The sequence below is a fragment of the Podarcis liolepis genome, assembly GCF_965112155.1.
Source record: "Podarcis liolepis genome assembly, chromosome: 10".
In the NCBI taxonomy this organism is placed as follows: domain Eukaryota; kingdom Metazoa; phylum Chordata; class Lepidosauria; order Squamata; family Lacertidae; genus Podarcis; species Podarcis liolepis.
Window position 1 is genome coordinate 40,629,778 of NC_139562.1, and position 20,986 is coordinate 40,650,763.

Sequence of the window (20,986 nt, forward strand, 5' to 3'; positions counted from 1 at the left end):
GCTGTAACAGGTCTTCAAAGTTCCAAACGCTTTTTAGACCAATATACAGCTGGAATCAAAGGTACTAGCAATGTGGTAATCTAATTCTCCAACCACTGTTTGATCCTTAGCAAGTTAGTTAAGTCCCATTGATATAAGTATGATTAGTTTTAGTTTGGAGTCAATACACTATATAACAGCACAATATAATCCTATAAATAGGGAAGGTGATTTGAATTTAACGAGGCTTACCTATGGGTAAGTATGTAGGACTGCAGCCATAATGAATTTTTGCTGATGCCTCAGTTTCTTTTCTAGCTACCATGTGTCCTAGAATAGAATTAAGACTACTATGAAATACACCAGGCTTCCTCAACTTCGGCCCTCCAGATGTTTTGAGACTACAATTCCCATCATCCCTGACCACTGGTCCTGTTAGCTAGGGATGATGGGAGTTGTAGGCCAAAAACATCTGGAGGGCCAAGGTTGAGGAAGCCTGAAATACACAAATTCTAATAGTAATTGCACTATGCAATATTACTTTTCAGTAGACAACTATAGCAAGAGCTTCTCAAGATTTCTTTCTCTTCTGCCCAAAACTGGTGGGTATATTTGTTCCCTGCATGGGCGCACAACACCCTACAGGTGGGAAAGGACCTATTAGCTATAGGGCTCAATAATACCTCTCTCACCTTTACGATGTGCATATAGACATAAAGAGGCATGACAATGACAAGAAATGAGAAATCTATGTTCCTCCCATTTGTTGTTGTTTAGTCATTTAGTTGTGTCCGACTCTTCATGACCCCATGGACCAGAGCACGCCAGGCACTCCTGTCTTGCTCTGGTCCATGGGATCACAAAGAGTCGGACACAACTAAACAACAACAAATGGCATTTCCTCCCATATATACATGTAACTTTAGGGTTCATGTAACTTTCAAAAGCAAATGGAAAAGTATAGATGTGAGAGGCATACAAATACCGCCTTTAACTATTCTAATGCTCCGCCTACCTCCATACTTGGGACACATGTACAAAAGAGTGTGTATGGGAGAAACAGCACTTTGATGCCTGTGACTCACCTCCCATATACGATTTCCATATGCTGCTGTTCCAAATTAATGAAGAGCCAGTCCTGCAGATACCTGGGTCCCAGGATTCGAAGGACATACACATAATAAGCCTTTGGTCTCTGAGGTGTAGCCAAGTAGCTGGAAGGAAGACACAAAGTTAGGATAAATTGGTCCTTATGTCTTAAGTATAATAAAGCTTTAAGAGTGTCATCATGCAGTCCCCTTTGGAGGATTTGTAGTGCTGCATCACAATCCTGACTGGATGAAATCGGGGTGGGGTAGGGGCACAAAAGAGAAGACAGAGTGCACAACAGCAGCGGCTGTGACATGGGAGCAAAACAGAAGAGACAACTGAGAGGAGGAAAGTGGTGGTTTAAAACAATGGGAGAGGTCTGAATAGACTGGGAAGGGAGAAATACTGCTTTTTAAAATTAGTTTTACAAGGAAAAATAACAGGGGGGAAACATCCTTTCCCATCTCCTTCTCGCTGTATTCAAACCCTGTTTTAAGCCATTCTCCCCACTGCAATGGCTACTCACTCGCTCTACTCAAACCTCTGCCATTGCTTAAAACCACAAAATGTTCTTCTCCATCTCTGCTTTGTTTGAATCTCTACAGTTGTTTAAAACTACCACTTTCTCCTTCTTACACTTTTTAACTCTCACCTCACCTGGGGATATGTTCTTGACCATCGCACATTTAAGCAAAATCACTAAAGCCCAGAAGATCACTTAAAAACCATTTTTCAAATGGTGGCACCTACCTGTGAGGGACGAATGAAGTCATCCTCCTCCCTCGCTGGATGATGCTTCTGATTATATGAAGACTGAAGTGCTTGGCTATAGTTCAGATTCAGAGGTGGGTCGCACAGGCACATCTGCTGCTACGACAGCAGCAGCTGGTATCTGTGTGAGGAACATGGTGATTGGCAGCTGCCGATGTTGTCTCTTGAGCTCATCAAACATTTTCTTGTATAGTCTCAGAGTGTCTGTAATCCCACGGATGAACTTGAGGCTGAGTTCCAAGTAGATCTGAAAGCTGTTAAGTCAACCTGGCCTGGCTTCAAATTTCATAGCAAGCAGGTCCCCATCTGTGATAGAAGGTTTGAAGTCATAGAGGTTCGGTGTCTTTTGGCACAATATGCTTGCCATCCATGGAACATGTTTCCGGTTTCTGTCCTCCAGCCACAAGTTCAGTGCTTTCTCTGTCTCCACCAAAGCCTTGTCCTAAACCTCGCTGCAGTCAGTGGTGCGCTTACTGCCACAGCCCCATGGATCTTCTTTTCATACACCTTGATGGTATGGATGCTGGACTCATTCTGGCCAAATTTGCATGCCACAGCACTCACAGACATGCCAGCCTTCAAGCAATCCAACAAAGCCAACACATCTATCAGCATGAGAACCACCCTCTACTTTTTTGTTTTCTCAGAAGCTGATGGTGATGGTGATGATGCTTTGTGTTTTGGTGGACTATTCTGCTGTATGAAGCTCTGCCAACCACCTCCCTCACACTCCAAACCCCTCTGTTCTCTCTCCAAATCACTCCACAAGTTTCTCTGATCTCCTCTCCAACTGCCTCTTCTGCACTCAAACACTCTCACAAACACAGCTGGGATTGCTGCTCATTTTTTTCCTGCTCTCCCACTCCCTTTCTCCCCCAACCCATTCATGTAAAAGGTCATGTTTAAGTCCCCACGTCTATGTGATGTGGATAGACTTTAAACCAAACTGAATACACCACCAGGGTATCTGAGATGGAATTTGCTCTACATTGGACAGAAGATTCCTGCCTTGCAGGGGGTTGAACTAGATGACCCTTATGGTCTCTTTTCAACTCTACAATTCTGTGATTCTCCCCATTCCCACCACCCTCAGCTGCTACAATACTGCTGCTTTCCGGGAACCAGCAGCTGCTTTAAACATGCTTTTGAAGTGGGAGAAACGTAACATTTTTCACATGCATCCTGAACTGCAGTTCTATGAAGGCAATACTATGCGCTATTTCGAACCATTTGATTGACTCTAATCAAAGTTCTATGAAGACTTTCTAAAGTTTCTTCAACTCCCCTTTTGACTCTGCTGTTTAGTCTGTGAAGCCAAAATATGCAACAGATGTCTTAAAGCAAACTAAGGTTGAATAAACAAACATGTATAAGATTGCACCTTGAGTACTAAGACTGAAACTCTATTAAACAGAACAAAAAATGGCATTGCTTCTACACAGGAAACTGGTTTACAAAGTCAGATCAATGGTCCATCCACCTATAACAATGATTGGCAGCATCTATCCAGGTTTTCTCAGCTGTAGCTGGAGATGCCAGAGACCGAAAAGAGGGCCTTCAGCGTAAAAGTGTGCGCTACACCACTGAGGAATGGTCATTCTAAAGGTATTCAGCATTACCTCCATTTTCTATGCAGACTGGGATGAATTTGTACTTACAGGGCAATATAAAATAAGCCTTTGTTCAAAAATGATGGGAAAGCCCACTCACCACCAAGGGCTTCTCCTGTTCTGTATCATCATCATCGTTTTACCTACAGGTAAGCTTTTGCATAGGGCCATTTTTTTCCTTCTGTGCCCAAGGCCCTGCTATTTCCAGTCTTGTTCTCTGTGTTGATCATGATAATCACTTGCTGGACTTGAAGTACTGAGCTGGATCCAGATAGGTGCAGAGCTCACTCTGTTACAGTGAAGAAACAAAATTGCACCTTGGGACAGGAAGTTCAGCATACAGCCAACAAGACCCAATATTCTTCTGTGCTGCTTGATTGCAGGTAAGTTTTAAATGGGTTCTAGTGATTTGGATTTCCGAAATGTAGCCTGCAAATATGCATGAAAAAACGTGGGGGAGGGGGAAATGCCTTGGGTGTGATCTAAACAACTCAAAATAAAAATGGTAAATTTTATTCTCATAGCTCTAAACTTGTAAACAATGCTTTCATTAGAGTGCAGTCCTGAGGTTGTGAATGTGTTTGCATGGGTGGCTGGGTGTGAAGCTGAAAACTGACCTCCACTTCTAAACCTTGCTTGCTTGTGGCAGCCAGGGCAGCGAATCAGACAGACTTGCTTTTCCTTTGCTGTGTGGATCTTTGCTCACCCCCTCAATCTTCCAGTTGATTCCAATAGGGGGGTGGGATTTAGATAAACCAGCTCCAGGGTCCTGTGGAGGGGGCACTGATCCTGGGAACCCTCCAATAAATGAAGGAGCCTTGCATCCAGCAGATTTGAGGCTACTTCCATCCTACCCCTGCCTCACCCTGACTCTGGCTACAAAAGAACCAACAGTGGTAATTCTAAACACACAAAGCTAGGCAGCAGCCTCTGCTCCACCCTTGCCCCCTCCAGCCAATGGATGCGGAAGTTAAGATTGCTCTGCCCACCTCTTGAAACAATATTAATATATAAGCATACTTAAATTTCCCCTGTATTGGATGGAAGAAGTATGAGCACACGGATTCAAGTATTGCACTGAAATTGATGGGGCTTAAAAGTGCTAAAATTTTGGCTGGGTGTGCCCTGCATCATCAGTTTCATCTTTGCATTCGATATAGGTTTGGAGCAGCATGAAAGTAGCAAATGCGATTATTTTAATAGCTATTTGAGCCTCAGAGAAACTGTTTGAATATCCACCATAAATCATTACACCAGCAATCCAATATTAATTACTTGCCATTGCGGTATAAGGCTTAGCAACACTTTTGCAGAAATAAAATTAGTCCCAATGTAATTTGATTTGCATGATACTCCTGGCCTAATTAAATGCAGTTATGTATTCCAGGTATTTCCAGATCTTAATAGGTTTTAACCATTACTTTAACTTGGTCTTCAGCATTTCTTCTACATGTTTAAACACAGCCGGGTCCTCAATGGTTGGAGTTATCTGGAAAAAAATAAGCAAGAGAAGAGAATCAAGATACTATGTTATAGTTAACAACAGTGTTAGTAAGTTCAAGTCTAGTCAACTTAGTTTGCCTAGTTTTGTTGAAATCATACAAAATCCCTGTATACACCATCAAAAAAGCAGTAATGTCATGGCCCATAGTCAGGAGTGGCACTGGAAAACAAAGTTTTGTACCCGCCCCCTTCTTGTGACCAACCACTGTCAGTAGATGCAGAAAAAAGGTAATCTCACACAAAATGGTTCCTTAGTACAGAAATGGGTCAAGACAAATGCGATAAAAACTATTCCTATTTATTTGTTACCTGGCCTTCATCTTAAGGTCCCAGGACGTGTTATGTTCTGAAAGTGGGTCCTAAAAATATACTCCTCAAGTATTAAAGGTCAGGATAAAGAAGTATATATAGCAAGGGAAGGAAATGCAGGCACTATCCTAAAAGCATTTGACCCAAGGTTGTTTGGCTACACTTTGTAAATCTATACGCCTGCTACAGGGTGGTGGTATTGGAGCCAAGTTAATGGGACTGGTCTGCTTTATACAAGATATGCTGCTGCTTAAAGCCACTTAAATGCTACACAACATGCTAGGCATAACTTTAGAGGGACAGCTATAAAAGATTATGAAAACTGCAGACAGCACAGCATAATATCAAAATATCCAGCACTTTTATCACAGTAGTAGTAAAAGAATGCAGGTAATTCACCTTGTATGGCTTGCCATTTACCAAGGAAGAAAGAGCTGACCGTGGTATCTTGCCAGATCGTGTCTTTGGTATCTGTTTCACAAACACTACTTTCCGGAAGGCTGCCACAGGGCCAATATTTTCTCTAACTCTCTTTACGATTTCATCCAAAAGCTTTTCCTCTTCAGTGTTTACTCCTGATAAGCAAGGTAAGAGCACCACGGTCAACAAAAGTAGTCTGATTCTTCTGTACGGTAACCATTTTGTTAGCTGCTACCGGCCGGGAGTCGAGCCTAAGGCTTCCCTCCGCTTTTCAAACAAATGTCTCACCGTTTCTTAGGACGCACAGAGCGAGTGGGATGTGGCCCTTTAAGGAGTCTTCCTGGCCGACAACTGCACAATCTGCCACAGCGCTATGGGAGAGAACAGCCTGATTGGGGAAACAGAAAACAACCACCACCATGCGTCAGTGGAGCACACGTGTTCCTTATCAATCCAGAAAATCTGATAATGCAGAAGTCACAGTTTCTTTCCTAATTGGAATATCACAGGGAATTTTCAGACTCATAGTGGAGATAGATGTCTAAGTAATTTCCTGTTGGATGGGGACTCCTTCAAAGATAGCAACCTAAAGAACTGTGTGGGAGGCTCTTTAGATCAGGAGTGGGGAAAGTTTTATAGCTCAAGGGCCACATTCTGTTCTAGAAAGCCTTTTGAGGGCCACATGCCCGTGATAGGCAGGAGCAGAGGCCAAAGTGAGTGGAGGAATTAATGTGAGTTTCACCTCTACACGGTAGCCTAGCTTCTGAAACAGAAGAGCATACCCCTCTGTATCCTCCATCCAGACAAGCAAGAGGCCTTCTCAAAGGTCAACAACACATTCCAGTCAGGCCACCTGGGTTATGAGGCAGTGTGGGTGAGGGGGGTGGTCTGGGGAATTTTGAGGGCCAAATGGAGAGGCCTTATCAGACCACATTTGGCCTCCCGGCCTAAGGTTCCCTACCCCTGCTTTAGATACATTCTTTATACCGTACACTAAAAACCAACCATACTTTTCTGCTCCTGAAGGAGTCGGGGTGACCAACAAGTAAAACAGAATCACATCATTAAAAACGCATTGTCAAAAACACAACCTGAGTTACAAAAACCACAACCTGACCTAACATCAGAAAACAGAAAAACCAGAATAAAAATCAAATTGAAATAAATTAAGTAGCAGCACTAGCAAATCCTTGGCTTAAAAACAAACAAACTTCTTCAGATGCCAGTAGAACAAAGATAAGTGAGGAAGCTGACCCCTTGGGGCAGGGAGTTTCACAGATGATGTCCTGCGGTAGAGAAAACTCTTCCATGCATTGCCACAAAATGTGCCTCAGAAGGCAGTGTGACGCGCAAGGCAATCTGAAAAAACAAGCAGCTTCACAGGCCCTTCAAGTACATAGATTAAAGCCCCAAGGAGTGTGGGACCAACGGTACAAAGTCAATGCCTCTGATTGCATTAAAAACTGAATCAGCAGCCAGTGTAGCTAATACAGTGACATTGTCACATGATCCCAACTCCTGGCCTGTCAAGATTTTAGCAGTAGCATTTTGACCCTTCTGAAGTTTCCAGGCAGCATTAGACAATGAAGCCCTTATGGTGATTCACAGTGTCCATAATACAGAAATCTCAGTTTGCCAGGAGCAGGATTTCAGAATTATGTGATGCTACAGTTCTGGCCTACATGCTCACAACATTACACCTATTTACTATTGTCTGACTGCTGCCAAAAAAAGATGTTTACTGAAATATTATTTAAGCTGTAACATTTGCTTATTAGCTTGATTAATAAACCTATTGGGAATGCAATATTTCAAATTACAAATGTACATTTGCAATCCAGCCCATAAGACTGTGTATAAACAACAATAACATTCATCATGAGCAACATGCTGATATAAATCATATTTGCTACTTTAGTGTACATTTTATTGTTTTGTGGGTCTCCATTTGGAATAATAACATGCACAGTATTTTAAGCTGTAGATCAAACTATCAGTTAATGCCATCCTTAAAACAGGAGAGACAGACAAAGTTGATACATTATTTATCAGCAAACAACTTTATTGTGCATTCAGCAAAACTATCAATTGCCACCCACTGTATGGTAAGCAAAAAATGGGAATTAAATAGCTTTTTCAACACCACAAGGGAGGCAGCACTGCAATAAAGCGCAACCCACAAAACAACTAATTTAGCCCAAGTTTTCTTTCCCTAAAAATACAGACTCGGCAATAATAATAAGGCGTCAGTTTACCACCACCTCACACCTGTTTTGCAAGGAGGATGGAGAAGCAATTAAGCTGTAAAAATAAAAATAACTGTGCCCTTACCTTCCCCCTCAAGCAGCGAGAGCTTTGAGAAAGTTTCCTAACACTTCTTTAAAAACCAAAAGTTCAACCTACCTTAAAGTGGCTCTATGACATTTTCCCCTAAAAAGCGGATCCAAGAGAATTAACAAAGAAAAGAGAGAAAAGGTGGGTCTCTATTAAATAATGCTCCACTAAGATTCAGACCCCATACATATACAGTGGTACCTTGGGTTAAGTACTTAATTCGTTCCGGAGGTCCGTTCTTAACCTGAAACTGTTCTTAACCTGAAGCACCACTTTAGCTAATGGGGCCTCCTGCCAGTGGTGTAGCGTGGGGGGTGCAGGGGGGCCCGGCCGCACCGGGCGCAACATCTGGGGGGGCGCTCGCACTCGCAGCTCTCTGCCCCTACCTGGCTCACTCACTCTCTCTCACTGCAGTGCTGGCTGTGTGAATCCGATCCGAGCCGCTGAGCCGCTGGGTCGCTGCCCACTGTGGAGGGGGTGGGTGCCAGGCATGCGGTGCGGAGAGAGAGCGAGGGACTATCTGGGGGAGGGACAGTGCAGCGGCCGCCCAACGCTGAGTGTGGGAGAGAACCACACCAGACCAGACCAGGCAGCAACAAGAAGAAGCTGGCAGCGGCGGCAGGTTAGGGGTAAGGGGGCGCAAATTACTTGCCTTGCCCTGGGTTAGGGGGCGCAAATTACTTGTCTTGCCCCGGGTTAGGGGGCGCAAATTACTTGCCTTGCCCCGGGTGCTGACAACCCACACTACGCCGCTGCTGCCTCCTGCTGCTGCTGTGCCGCCGGAGCACGATTTCTCTTCTTATCCTGAAGCAAAGTTCTTAACATGAAGCACTATTTCTGGGTTAGCAGAGTCTGTAACCTGAAGCGGATGTAACCCAAGGTACCACTGTATATCCATTTTGTGAAGGTGTGAAAGGTACCAGGAGTGGGGTTGAACAGTGGTTAGGATGGTCTGTTTTTATGAGTGCTCCAACGTGCATAGATACTGCAGGCAGCTCTACACAGCAGGCAAGCAAAGCTCACATGGGAAGGAACTGTCACTGGGTCTAATTATCTGGCCATGTTCTTGGAGTAGCATGCGATGGTATTGAAGGGAGGTGCTTCAATGTAATGCACAGGTTCAACTTTGCATTTATTTATTTGATAAAGTTATATCCAGCTTCTCACCATGGAGGTCTCAAAGCGGCTTACAGCAATAAGATACAGTGGTACCTCAGGTTACAGACGCTTCAGGTTACAGACTCCTCTAACCCAGAAATAGTATCTCGGGTTAAGAACTTTACTTCAGGACGAGAACGGAAATCACGTGGCAGCGGCGTGGTGGCAGTGGGAGGCCCTATTAGCTAAAGTGGTACCTCAGGTTAAGAACAGTTTCAGGTTAAGAACGGACCTCCAGAACGAATTAAGTTCTTAACTTGAGGTACCACTGTATACATTAGACAAAATATGCCTAGGGAGCTGATTCTTCTCTGCTGCCTGGGAAACCGGTACTCTTAATTACTCCCTTGTGGTGTTCTCCTCGTTGTGTACTCTTTGTCCTCCCTCTGAACATCTTTTACTTTAATTTACTCTCTTGCTTGATGTGTTTCCTTTATTGACTGTTTTAAGAATTTTGCAACTTTCACCCATGACAACCTGACTGTTTTTTCCTGATCTTCTTTTGTTTCCTGTTTCTATGGCACCAATTATTGATGCTTCGGATTCTTCATTTAACTCTGTTTCAACATGTACATTTGATTTGTCTTTCTGCTCCCATTATTCTTCCCCAGGTCAGCCATAGATTACTTCTCAATTACGTTTTCCTTCATATATCACGGTCCTGTGCCGTTCGTCATGACTTCTCAATTTCTTATCTATACGCTTCACACACCCCCTTAAATAAGCAATCTTACTTATCTTTCTCGGTTAATTCATTCTGTTGCTGCTGCTTTGGCTAGTCACTTTTATTCCCTTGCTAATTCACTGCTTATTCCTCATTTTCTTTCTTGTCTATTTTTATCTCTTAGTTTTTGCACATGCCTTTGATAAAGCAGCGCAAGTTCATTCATGAGTTCCTTCTGATCAGCTCTTCTTATTTATCACCATTTGTCACAGCCTCGTGGCTGTTTTCATCCTTTTCTGCTCTTCTTCTCTTCTACTTGTTTGCTCAGTGTCATGTCATGCCTTCATGTTTTCTAAGCAGATTGCTCACTATCTGTTACTCCCTTTAGTATAATTTCGAATCTCTCTGTTATGGCTTCTAGCCTCATAGATGACTTCACTGGGTTTGTCTAATTGCCACCTGGTTTCTCTCCTTTGTTTCCAAGCAATGTGTATGCAGTGTTTTCTCTCTCAAAGTCCTGATTATCACTACACTTTTGTTGTTGTTGTTTAGTCGTTTAGTCGTGTCCGACTCTTCGTGACCCCATGGACCAGAGCACGCCAGGCACTCCTGTCTTCCACTGCCTCCCGCAGTTTGGTCAAACTCATGCTGGTAGCTTCGAGAACACTGTCCAACCATCTCATCCTCTGTCGTCCCCTTCTCCTTGTGCCCTCCATCTTTCCCAACATCAGGGTCTTTTCCAGGGAGTCTTCTCTACTCATGAGGTGGCCAAAGTATTGGAGCCTCAGCTTCAGGATCTGTCCTTCCAGTGAGCACTCAGGGCTGATTTCCTTAAGAATGGCTAAGTTTGATCTTCATGCAGTCTGTGGGACTCTCAAGAGTCTCCTCCAGCACCATAATTCAAAAGCATCAATTCGACGATCAGCCTTCTTTATGGTCCAGCTCTCACTTCCATACATCACTACACTAGGTCCTTTTTAATGTAGTTGTCATTCATTTGGCTTGATAAACTGTCTCATCTTCACATTTCTTTTTTACTTTCAATGTATAATTTTTCTGTTCTTTGTTATCCCTCAGTATTTGAGGCTGCTTTCTTTTTGTCTGGCTAATCCTGTTCTATTCTTTAATGGTTTTCTTATCTGTCAATCATGAGTCGGTGTGAGTGCTGTTTTTCACCCTTGTCCCTTTACTTTTGGGTGTCCTTCATGGTTCAGGTTTCGCTGTCTCAGTTCCTGCATCCATTCCCCTAGCACTGATTATCATATTTAGGTAGGTTCAATTCAGCTGTATTTCCCTGCTCCAGATCTCCATCACCATATAAGAGTTTTCTCCCTTTTTGCTGCCTATTTCTTCTGGGATTTGGGTACAGTTCCTTAAACTATCTAAAAATAAGTTTATTTGGTTTCCCCATGTTGGTTCTTGATTTATCTGTTGCTGGTATCACTCCAATATCTCCTTCTCTCTGGAATCAAGGTCATATTGTGTGGTTCTTCTCCTTTCTAGTAATATTTCTCCTAAAATATCACTGCCAACATCTTACTTCTTTCAGGAAACTAATATCACCCTTACACCTATTGACACAGCTCATTCGTTAATTTTATCTTGTTTGGATTACTGTAATGATTTGTTTACCTATGTCTCATCATAGGCCTTTTATTTCATTCATTCATCTGCTCTAATTATTTTCTTTGCCTGAAAGCATTATTGTGTTACTGCATTTATTCCCTTGGCATTCATTACCCTATTTCTTTTTCCGGATTCAGTTTACTTTACACCTTTACTTTCATTTTACTATTATTCAAGTTATTTGGAAATAAGACAGTATATAAGTCCATGGTGAACCTTAGCCCCCCACCCCCAGCCTAATTAGGCCTGCCAAGACTTGGTGGGCGGTCCACCAGGCCATCTCAGACAAACCATGCCAACCTTTCCCATCATGTATGATGCCAGAAACAAGAAAGTTCAAGCATCAAAAAGTTGGTACTTTTTGAATTTAGCTCCTTTTTTCTGTGGCCCTGCACAGTGACATTACAAGGTGTGAGATTCAAAAAGTGCCAAACCTTTTGATGCAAAGGAAGAATCAGGAACACTCTTAGGTCACCTCCATGTCATGCATCTGCTACCAGGCCAAGTTCAAAGTGTTGGTGCTGACATACATGTCAGGACCAGGTTACCTGAGAGACCACTTTACCCCTTATATACCTAGCAGATCCCTGTGGGAGAGTTTCTCCTGTAAGTTCCAAAGATCCAGAGGCCTGCTCTGCAATAAGTTGGAGCAGGGATTTCAGTGATCTATAGAATAGCATTCCTGTTGAGATATGAACAGGTACCCATTATCTGCATTTTCCAGGAAAAAGTAAATACATTTTGATTCTGGCAGGCTTTCTCAGCAGGATATATGGGTCTTTGCTCAGAGATTTAGTTTTGTCTTAAATGTATCTGAATTTTGGGGCTTTATTGTACAGCCCCTTCATAATAAATTGATGGTGGTAATACATTTTAAGCACATATGTTCCACTTTCATAGTCATGACTTCCCCCAAAGAATCCTGAGAACTGTAGTTTTACCCCTCACAGAGCTACAACTCCCAGCACCCTTAACCAACTACAGTTCCCAGAATTCTTAGGAAGAAGCCACGTGTTTTAAATGTATGTTGTGGATGTGACCTTAGTATACTTCCAATTCTTTATTTGTAGACACAGTTTTCATTCAAGTCTTATCAGCACAGGAAAAATGTTTATTTGTAGCATGGAGGGGAGAGTAAGTTAAGTTTAAAAAGTAAAGGGTAAAGGGACCACTGACCATTAGGTCCAGTCATGACCGACTCTGGGGTTGCGGCGCTCATCTCGCTTTACTGGCCGAGGGAGCCGGCGTACAGCTTCCGGGTCATGTGGCCAGCATGACTAAACCACTTCTGGCGAACCAGAGCAGCGCACGGAAACGCCATTTACCTTCCTGCCAGAGCGGTACCTATTTATCTAGTTGCACTTTGTGCTTTCGAACTGCTAGGTTGGCAGGAGCTGGGACCGAACAACGGGAGCTCACCCCGTCGCGGGGATTTGAACTGCCGACCTTCTGATCGGCAAGTCCTAGGCTCTGTGGTTTAACCCACAGCGCTACCTGCATCCCTTAACTTAAGTTAAGTTACTTGACATCAAAGTGACATCAGGTGACCAACAGGTAGGTTTTTGGCCCCATTCCCTGTCACAGTGGCCTGCAGACAGTGAGGAAGCTCAGAATCCAGTCCCTGGCATCAGGGCTTTCCGGAAGTTATGAAGTTGCCAATGTGGGCGACAAATCACTCAGATAAGTTTCAAAAGAACACACCTTTTGTACTTCGTTAGTCAGATTTTTAAAATGTATGCCACTGTTCTTCTCACTGTTAAAATGCCTAGGGGCAAGAACAGGAAGGATACAAAAGTGTGACTTTGTACACATTACCTTAATACCATTCATAAGAAGCAGCAATGCCGAAACATCCTCCACTGGGGATCTAAATCTTAGCTGGAGTTTTAACGTGCATTTTTAAAGCATTTTTACAGACCGCTTTGCATTTACCTCCTCAATTGCGCCTGCAGAAATCCTATGACCTGCAACATTGATCACATCATCCACTCGAGACATCACATACAAATAGCCCTCTTCATCCATATAACCCGCATCCATAGTATTATAGTACCCCTGGGAGCAAAAGCAGGAGGAGAAAGGAAAAAACATATATATCAGAATATTTGAGATCAGTAATACTTTTAAAAATGTTTATTGCTCGTTTTATTGATGTTCCTTAAATACAAAAACATCAACAAAAATTACCAAAGATCTAGACCACTTTTGCCACCATTCCCATCCTTAGCATTACTCCAAAATAATCCTAGGTTCCTGTCCAGTCTTTATAGGCCACATCTCGTATAGCAGCTTTTCCGCAAAACAACAGCTACTAATCTTGATGGTGATGTTACCTCTATTACTGGAGATAAGCCTCTGAAATGCACTCATGCCACTCTTATGGGCTTTGTGTAGGCATTGGGTTGGCCACTGTGGGTATAGAAGGCCAGACTAGAAGGGCCTTGGACTGACCTCTTACGTTCTTAACATTATTGTGTAGAGCTGTTTAGCATACGCCTTGTTTGCCTCATGTGCAATCTCCATACAATCATAGAATTGTAGAGCTGTAAGGGACCACTGGGGTCATTCCTGCAATGCAGGAATCTTTTTGCGCAGTGTGGGGCTTGAACCCACGACCTTCAAGGTTAAGAGTCATTGCTCTACCAACTGAGCTATCTCACCACGCCAGCATTGCACATCCCATAAGAAGCCGACTGGCCTTTAATAAGGACGTGTGGAAGAGTAATAGAAGAATATGCAAACATGGGCATGAATGGGATTCTTACACTACAGTGCACAGCATTTATGGAGAAGGGGAGTGAAAGTATTTCTTGAGCATTACAAAATATATCTATTCTATTACATAGGGTAAGCAACACGCTGACCTCCAGTTGCTTTGAGAAGCCATCAACCCCAGCCAACATGGTCAATCAGAGGGGGAAACAGCATTCCAAAATATGGCATCGTTTCATGCTAGAGAGCCAAAGATAGCTTACTACATATTTAGTTCATTTTAACTCCTCTTACTGGAAATTTCTGGAAGTATATTTCCTTGTACAGATCCTCATTTTTCCAAAGGCCCAGAAAGGCTCCTGGAGGCAAAGGCAGCCTGTTATTTAAATAAAAAAAGCAAACACAAAAACACAAAATTAAATTGGAACAAGACTATCAAGGAGAACAGATCGTTTTTACAAGATTATTACACAATGGCAATTAAAGGTGTTTTTAAAAAATAACAAAAAACAACAGTCATCTCCTGAAATGTGTTGGAAGGGTAGAAGCCAAAAGCAACTAACTTTACAAGTCTGGTGGAGCTGGTCAAGGATTGAAACATTCTGATCAAGAATATGAAATATTTATGTCACACATGTAGCTAATAATCAGTTCCAACCCAAATACTTAATTTTTTGCTGCTCAAGTCAGCACAATACTTTTAGGAGATACAGGGGTTTACTTTGTTCCTTCCCTTAATAGTACAAACAGAGATGGAGATGAAACCTATTTTTAACAAATCCATTGCACAAATTATGGTAGCTTCTTGTACTATAAAGACATTATCCTATCATAAGACACAATGCCCACCCCCCGTTACAAATCCTGAATATTTCCACCTAATGTGCAAGCTAATCAGTCACTTATAAATCTCCCAATTCTATCACCTGTTTTTTTGTACTGAATCCTCAATTTTAATCTGTGTAAAAACACCTATCACACCAGTGTTTATCCTAAATTGGAAGCATAGCATTGTGGTGTGGGGGGGGGAGAGAGAGAACTATGATTAAGCATATTTAAAATCAATTCACAATATTATGCATTGGTTTACATTTAAAAAATAGCTAATTTCTGTTGTCATTTTAAATTGCAAGTTTACATTGTTAACTAAAGGAAAACAGATGTTAAAATATTACAAATGCAGTGCTCACAGAGTCTGCCACCATGGCAAAATATGACTACACCTGCACTAGATGTGAACTACATGTGAACAAAAGAAGCAGATTGCTTAAAACCTGTGTGTCTCTGCATGCAGGTAATAAGCCAATTGACAAGAACAAAGATAAGCCAGACCCACTAAGCAATATGTGCATGGTCAACTGTCTGTGCCTCTGCATGTTTCTCAATATGTCCCAGGAGCCAGGGGCATACATAAGCAACAAGACTTCCCAGAAACTGCTTAGTGCTGTGGGTATGTGTGAGAGAGGAGCCTCTCAACCCCCACTGGCTGTATCCTGGGAAGAGTGCTTAGGTCTGGCAAGAGAGGTCTGGAGGGCTGCAATTCAGGGTCTGAGTCTGAGATGCCCCATCCCTACCAGAAAGAGCCGGTGGCAGTGACTTCCCTTCTCAGGTACAGCCCAGGAGAACTGTGTTTAGTTAAACTTGCAAATCCTAGTGCAAAAAGAGAGTGGGCAAGCTCCCTTAGCCGAGTACAGTGGTACCTCGGGTTACAGACGCTTCAGGTTACAGACTCCGCTAACCCATAAATAGTACCTCGGGTTAAAAACTTTGCTTCAGGATGAGAACAGAAATCAGGTTAAGAACAGTTTCAGGTTAAGAATGGACCTCCAGAACGAATTAAGTTCTTAACCCGAGGTACCACTGTAGTTAAGTGACAAAACTTCAGAGGCACACTTTTTGTGGTAGAGGGCATGAGAAAGATTCCCATTTATCTCAGCAAAAAAGTGAGGGAGGGGAAGGCTCCCCTTGAATTCACTTTTCTGTTTGACACTGTCATAAATCAATGGCTTGCAAACGGCATCAACTGATGTTTTCCAGATAACCCATCAATATTCTTCAAACTTCCTTTAACAATAACAGCCATTTTCTTTTTATGACCTTAGAATTTGTTGTGGAAAAATACAAGGAGATGTCCCCCTAAAAGGGAGTATTCCTCTTGGGAGTATGTTACACTCTGCCTAAAATCTAATTCACCGCCACAAAATAGAGACATAGCTAATGATAAAAAGCAGAGGGGAGAATAACACTCCCAAGACAACGCAAACTTCTAATCACGAAGGGCACCCAGAGTGAAGTTGGCCTACACTTCCTTAGCCCTCTACACTGTGGTCCTGGGCACTTTAGGCTTCCTTTTCAAACAACCCTCTTCTCTTCAACAGTTCACAGTCCCTCCTGACAGCTTACATGTTCACATGACAGCTTATTCCATTTCACCGACATTCCCATTTCTGGCTCCCTTGTCCCCTTAGCATCTGTCTCATTCAGCATAAGTCCTCATTTCCCCCCACACTGCCTATTACTTTCCTAGGGATAGGGAATGTGTGAGGCTTGATCTCAACTCAGGTGACTTTTACACTCTTTCGCAGGAGACTATTAGCACTCTGCAAATAGCTTTCATCACTGACGTTAGAATGCTTGTGAAAAGCTCTATGATATCATAACTGTTTCAGGCATCTACAGCCACGGGTTCCGTCATCACAAAACCCCTTAGCTCACTACGTTACCATTACCCACAACCTTTGTTTGGTGTTCCAAAGGTGGTTAAATGTTTCAAGTGCTGAGGGACTTCCGGTCGGTGCCAGCGCTTAATGGCGGTCCTACCTCCGAGCTCCGGAGAAGGACTGCTTCGCAAGTTCGGGTCTTACCCGCTACGGCGAGCGGGGGACCCCTAAAATCTCAGGCGCTGAAGCCTGAGAACAAGGAGACTCGGTGGGCACCTTTGCGCCCCCCGGTACCGTGAAAGAGCCTTTTTAAAGGCTACGGATCGACATCGGGAGAGAGCGCGGTGCTGAGAGTCGCTACCCAGCCTGCGAAGTGAAGCCGCGTCGCCATAAGCGGAGAGCGCCGATTCCTTCCTGAAAAGAAAATTTGGACTGAATTCCCGTGAGTAAGAGCTGGAAAATAATCGGGACCCTTTAAATTTTAAAAATTGGGCTAAAAACGGGGAGATTTAAACAAAGGAAGTCTGCCTCCCCCCGACTGCATGAAAGTGAAAGCAACGGAACTCTAAACTTGCATCCGTTTAAACCCGCTCTTTGATCAGCTAAACCGGACATTTAGACCTTTGATCTCCCCTCTAGCTAGCAGGGCAGAGGGGAGGTGAATTTGATCAATAACTGCATGATCTATTGGAAGTAAAAAACCTCTGCTGTCTCACCCATTTGAAAGCATGAAACGGTCTGCCTTCTTAGCACACTGAACTGACTTTTCCCTGTGAAGTGATACTTTGATACAAAGTTTCCACAGTGCCTGGCTACTGTATAATACAAGAAGAAACAGCATAAACTGGGCAACTGTGGCAATTTGAAGTTACAAGTTCTTAGTAACATTGACTTTGACTGTGTTAATCTCCTTTTTTACATCTTGGACAGTCTCCTTTGTTTTCGTATTTGGAAATTTTGCTCTATGGCCATTTTGATTTGCTCCCTCTAGAGGATAAAGTAAAGTCCGGCACGGCCTAAGACAGTGGAATTTTCCAAGGGAGAATAAATCCCGTGGGAATTGACCTTGACATGAGTGGCTCACAAGAAGAGATAGTTACAAGAGCCAAGACCAAGCAACAACAACAACAACAGCTGCAGCAGCAACAGGTAAAGAAAAGAGGCTCAATCTCAGGCGCAACAGCCGGATCAGCAGGAACAACAGGACAAGACAAAGGAGCAGCCGTCTCTATGGAAGCTGTGACAGATGCCCTGCTCAAGATAAACCAAACTCTGGAGTCTTTGACAAAACAGACTTCAGAGAACACACTAAAATTAACAGAAATTTCAGCAAGATTAAACCAGAATACAGAATCTATAAATAAATTGGTGGAGGAAAACGCCACCACGCGCCAAATTGCGGAAGATGCCAAAGCCACTGCTGGAGAGACACAGGAGAAATTAGAGCCGATTGCCAAGAAGGTCTATGAGCATGATGCAACTTTGGCCTTGTGGGAGTTACAGAGGAAAGAGAGAAACTTAAAATTAAGACTGATTCCGGAGAATGAAAGAGACAACCTTGTGGAATATTTGACACGGGAGTTTGCGGATTGCTGGGACCTTGAGGAAGACGAATTCAAAATTACGACTGCCTTTAGATTGGGTAAAAAGCAAGACAGAAAGACCCCGAGAGACTGCTTGATCACACTCAGATCCAAGGAGGAAAGAGACAAAATATTAGGACTACACTTTGAAAAGGCCTTGCAAATCGGAAATTCAGCTGTACAGATCTTCAAAGACATCCCAAAATACATTCTGGACTTAAGAAACTTCTACAAGGACTTGGCTCTTTTGCTAAAGAAAAATTCTATCCGCTTCAGGTGGGAGTTCCCACAAGGACTGTCATTCGACTACAAGGCAAAGAAGGTGAAAATAAAGACAATCCAAGACAAGGACAATTTTTTGGCAAGAAATCAGGAGGACCTCCAGAAGGGGACTGTGGATCCGCTTGCAGAACAGAGGAGAGCACTAGAGATTTTGAATCTCTCGATTGGACAAAGACCACCACCATCAGAAGAAGAGCAACAACTTGGAGCTGTTGGAGGAGTTTAGAAAAATAACAAGATGGCCTTGCAATTTCTTAGTTGGAATTGCAATGGGCTCAATGGGCCTTTGAAGAGAAGACAGGTATTTCATATATTGAACAGAGAACAATTGGACCTGATATGTCTACAAGAAACACACATAACCAGAGCCCACAAAAGACTACTCATAAATAAAAGGCTAGGACAAGAATTTATTTCATCAGATAAAGTCAAGAAAAGAGGAGTTGTAATATACGTGAAAGAGAAATGGGCCCCAAAAATGATATTCAAGGACGAACAAGGGAGATATTTGGCAGTGGAGATACAAATACAAGGAGAAAAACTTCTAGTGGTTGGAATTTATGCACCAAATGAAGGCAAATCTGACTTCTTTAAGAGACTCCATGAAACCCTCACTGACTATCTGGATTACAATATGATAATCATGGGAGACATGAATGGCGTGGTCTCCACCAATATGGACAAGGCACAAAGACTAACAGTTAGCAAGGAAGGGAGACTCCCTAAGACTTTTTTCGAAATGACAGAAAATATGGACTGGATAGACATATGGAGAACAAGGAACCCTCTGGAGAGAGAGGGAACTTTCTTCTCCCAAGCAATGATGACCTGGACCAGAATCGATCAAATCTGGGTTACTAGTGGAATGGCCCCAAAGATTAAGAAAGTGGAAATCTGCCCAAAAACTTGCTCCGACCATAACGCCGTGAAGATGGAGATGAAACTCACAATAACTGGTCAATTTAGATGGAGAATGAATGACACCCTCTTTCGAGATAAGGAGATTCTCACGAAGGCCCAAAAGACCCTAAAAGACTATTTTGAAATAAATTTGAGGACCGACGTGGAGAAAAGAGTGATCTGGGACGCAAGTAAAGCGGTTATGAGAGGATTTTTGATTCAACAAAATTCAATAAAGAGGAAAAAACAAAATGAGAAAAAAGAGAAGATTTTGGAAATGATAAAGGAAGGAGAGAGAAAATTAAGAACAAAACCAAAATCTCAGGACATTTTAAGAGAGATCAAGTTATATCAAACACAATATATGGAATTGATGAACCAAGAGATTGAATGGAAGATAAAGCAAATGAAGCAAAAGACTTTTGAATCAGCAAATAAATGTGGCAAACTTTTGGCATGGCAACTGAAGAAAAGGCAGAAACTAAATACAGTTACAAGCCTAGAGGTGGATGGAAAGAATATATCTAAACCTAATGAAATTAGAAATTGCTTTTTAAGTTATTTCAAAAAACTCTACACTCAAGGCCCGCAAAATGAAGAAGATATAGACAAATTCCTTGGAAAATATGGATTACAAAACATCTCTCATCAAAGTAAGATGGACTTGAACCAGAGAATCTCAGAACAAGAGATAGAGGCTGCCATTCAGAATATGTAACTGGGCAAATCTCCGGGACCAGATGGACTGACTTCCAGATACTACAAATCGCTGAAGGAATGGCTGACTCAACCACTAAGAGAAGTTTGTAATGAGATCCTTGAGGGAAAAAGGGCACCTGAATCGTGGAAAGAGGCATATATTTCACTCATACCAAAGTCAGAGACTGAAAAGACCCAACTCAAGAACTACCGCCCAATATCACTCCTTAATGTGGATTACAAAATTTTTGCAGACATTTTGGCAAAAAGATTTAAAAGAGTCTTGATGGAGAAGATTCATAAGGACCAAGCAGGTTTTCTCCCTAAAAGACACCTGGCAGACAATGTAAGGAATGTAATAGACATTCTGGAAAAGCTAGAGGTGAATATAAACACTAAAGCAGTATTGATCTTTGTGGACGCGGAGAAAGCCTTTGACAATATTTCTTGGAGTTTTATGAGGAAGAATCTTCATGGGATGGGGGTAGGCCAGGGTTTTGAGAATGGTATGGCTGCAATATATTCTGAACAAAAAGCTAAACTGATTGTAAACAATGTTGTGACTGAGGAACTTAAGATAGAAAAAGGAACACGACAGGGGTGCCCGATTTCCCCATTACTTTTTATTTCAGTTCTGGAGGTGTTGCTGAACATGATAAGAAATGACCAGCAGGTCAAAGGTGTGCA

The 20,986-nt window shown here is 42.6% G+C and overlaps 1 protein-coding gene across 7 annotated transcripts in view; it reads right to left on the reverse strand.

The window, feature by feature from the left end:
* ACSS3 (acyl-CoA synthetase short chain family member 3) overlaps positions 1-20,986 on the reverse strand; it is a 79,781-nt gene that overhangs the window by 8,028 nt on the left and 50,767 nt on the right. For 5 of the 7 annotated variants that reach the window (XM_083463095.1, XM_083463094.1, XM_083463093.1 and 2 more), the window contains exons 12-18: positions 14,470-14,551; positions 13,396-13,518; positions 5,970-6,069; positions 5,661-5,836; positions 4,871-4,938; positions 1,819-3,738; positions 1,065-1,193 (exon numbers count right to left, since the gene is read on the reverse strand). In XM_083463095.1, the coding sequence (XP_083319221.1) occupies positions 3,648-3,738; positions 4,871-4,938; positions 5,661-5,836; positions 5,970-6,069; positions 13,396-13,518; positions 14,470-14,551 (640 nt within the window). In that variant the 3' untranslated portion in view covers positions 1,065-1,193; positions 1,819-3,647. Of the gene's footprint in view, positions 1-1,064; positions 1,194-1,818; positions 3,739-3,940; positions 4,939-5,660; positions 5,837-5,969; positions 6,070-13,395; positions 13,519-14,469; positions 14,552-20,986 lie in introns of those variants that run through there. The other 2 variants (XM_083463092.1, XM_083463096.1) reach the window with 2 other exon arrangements.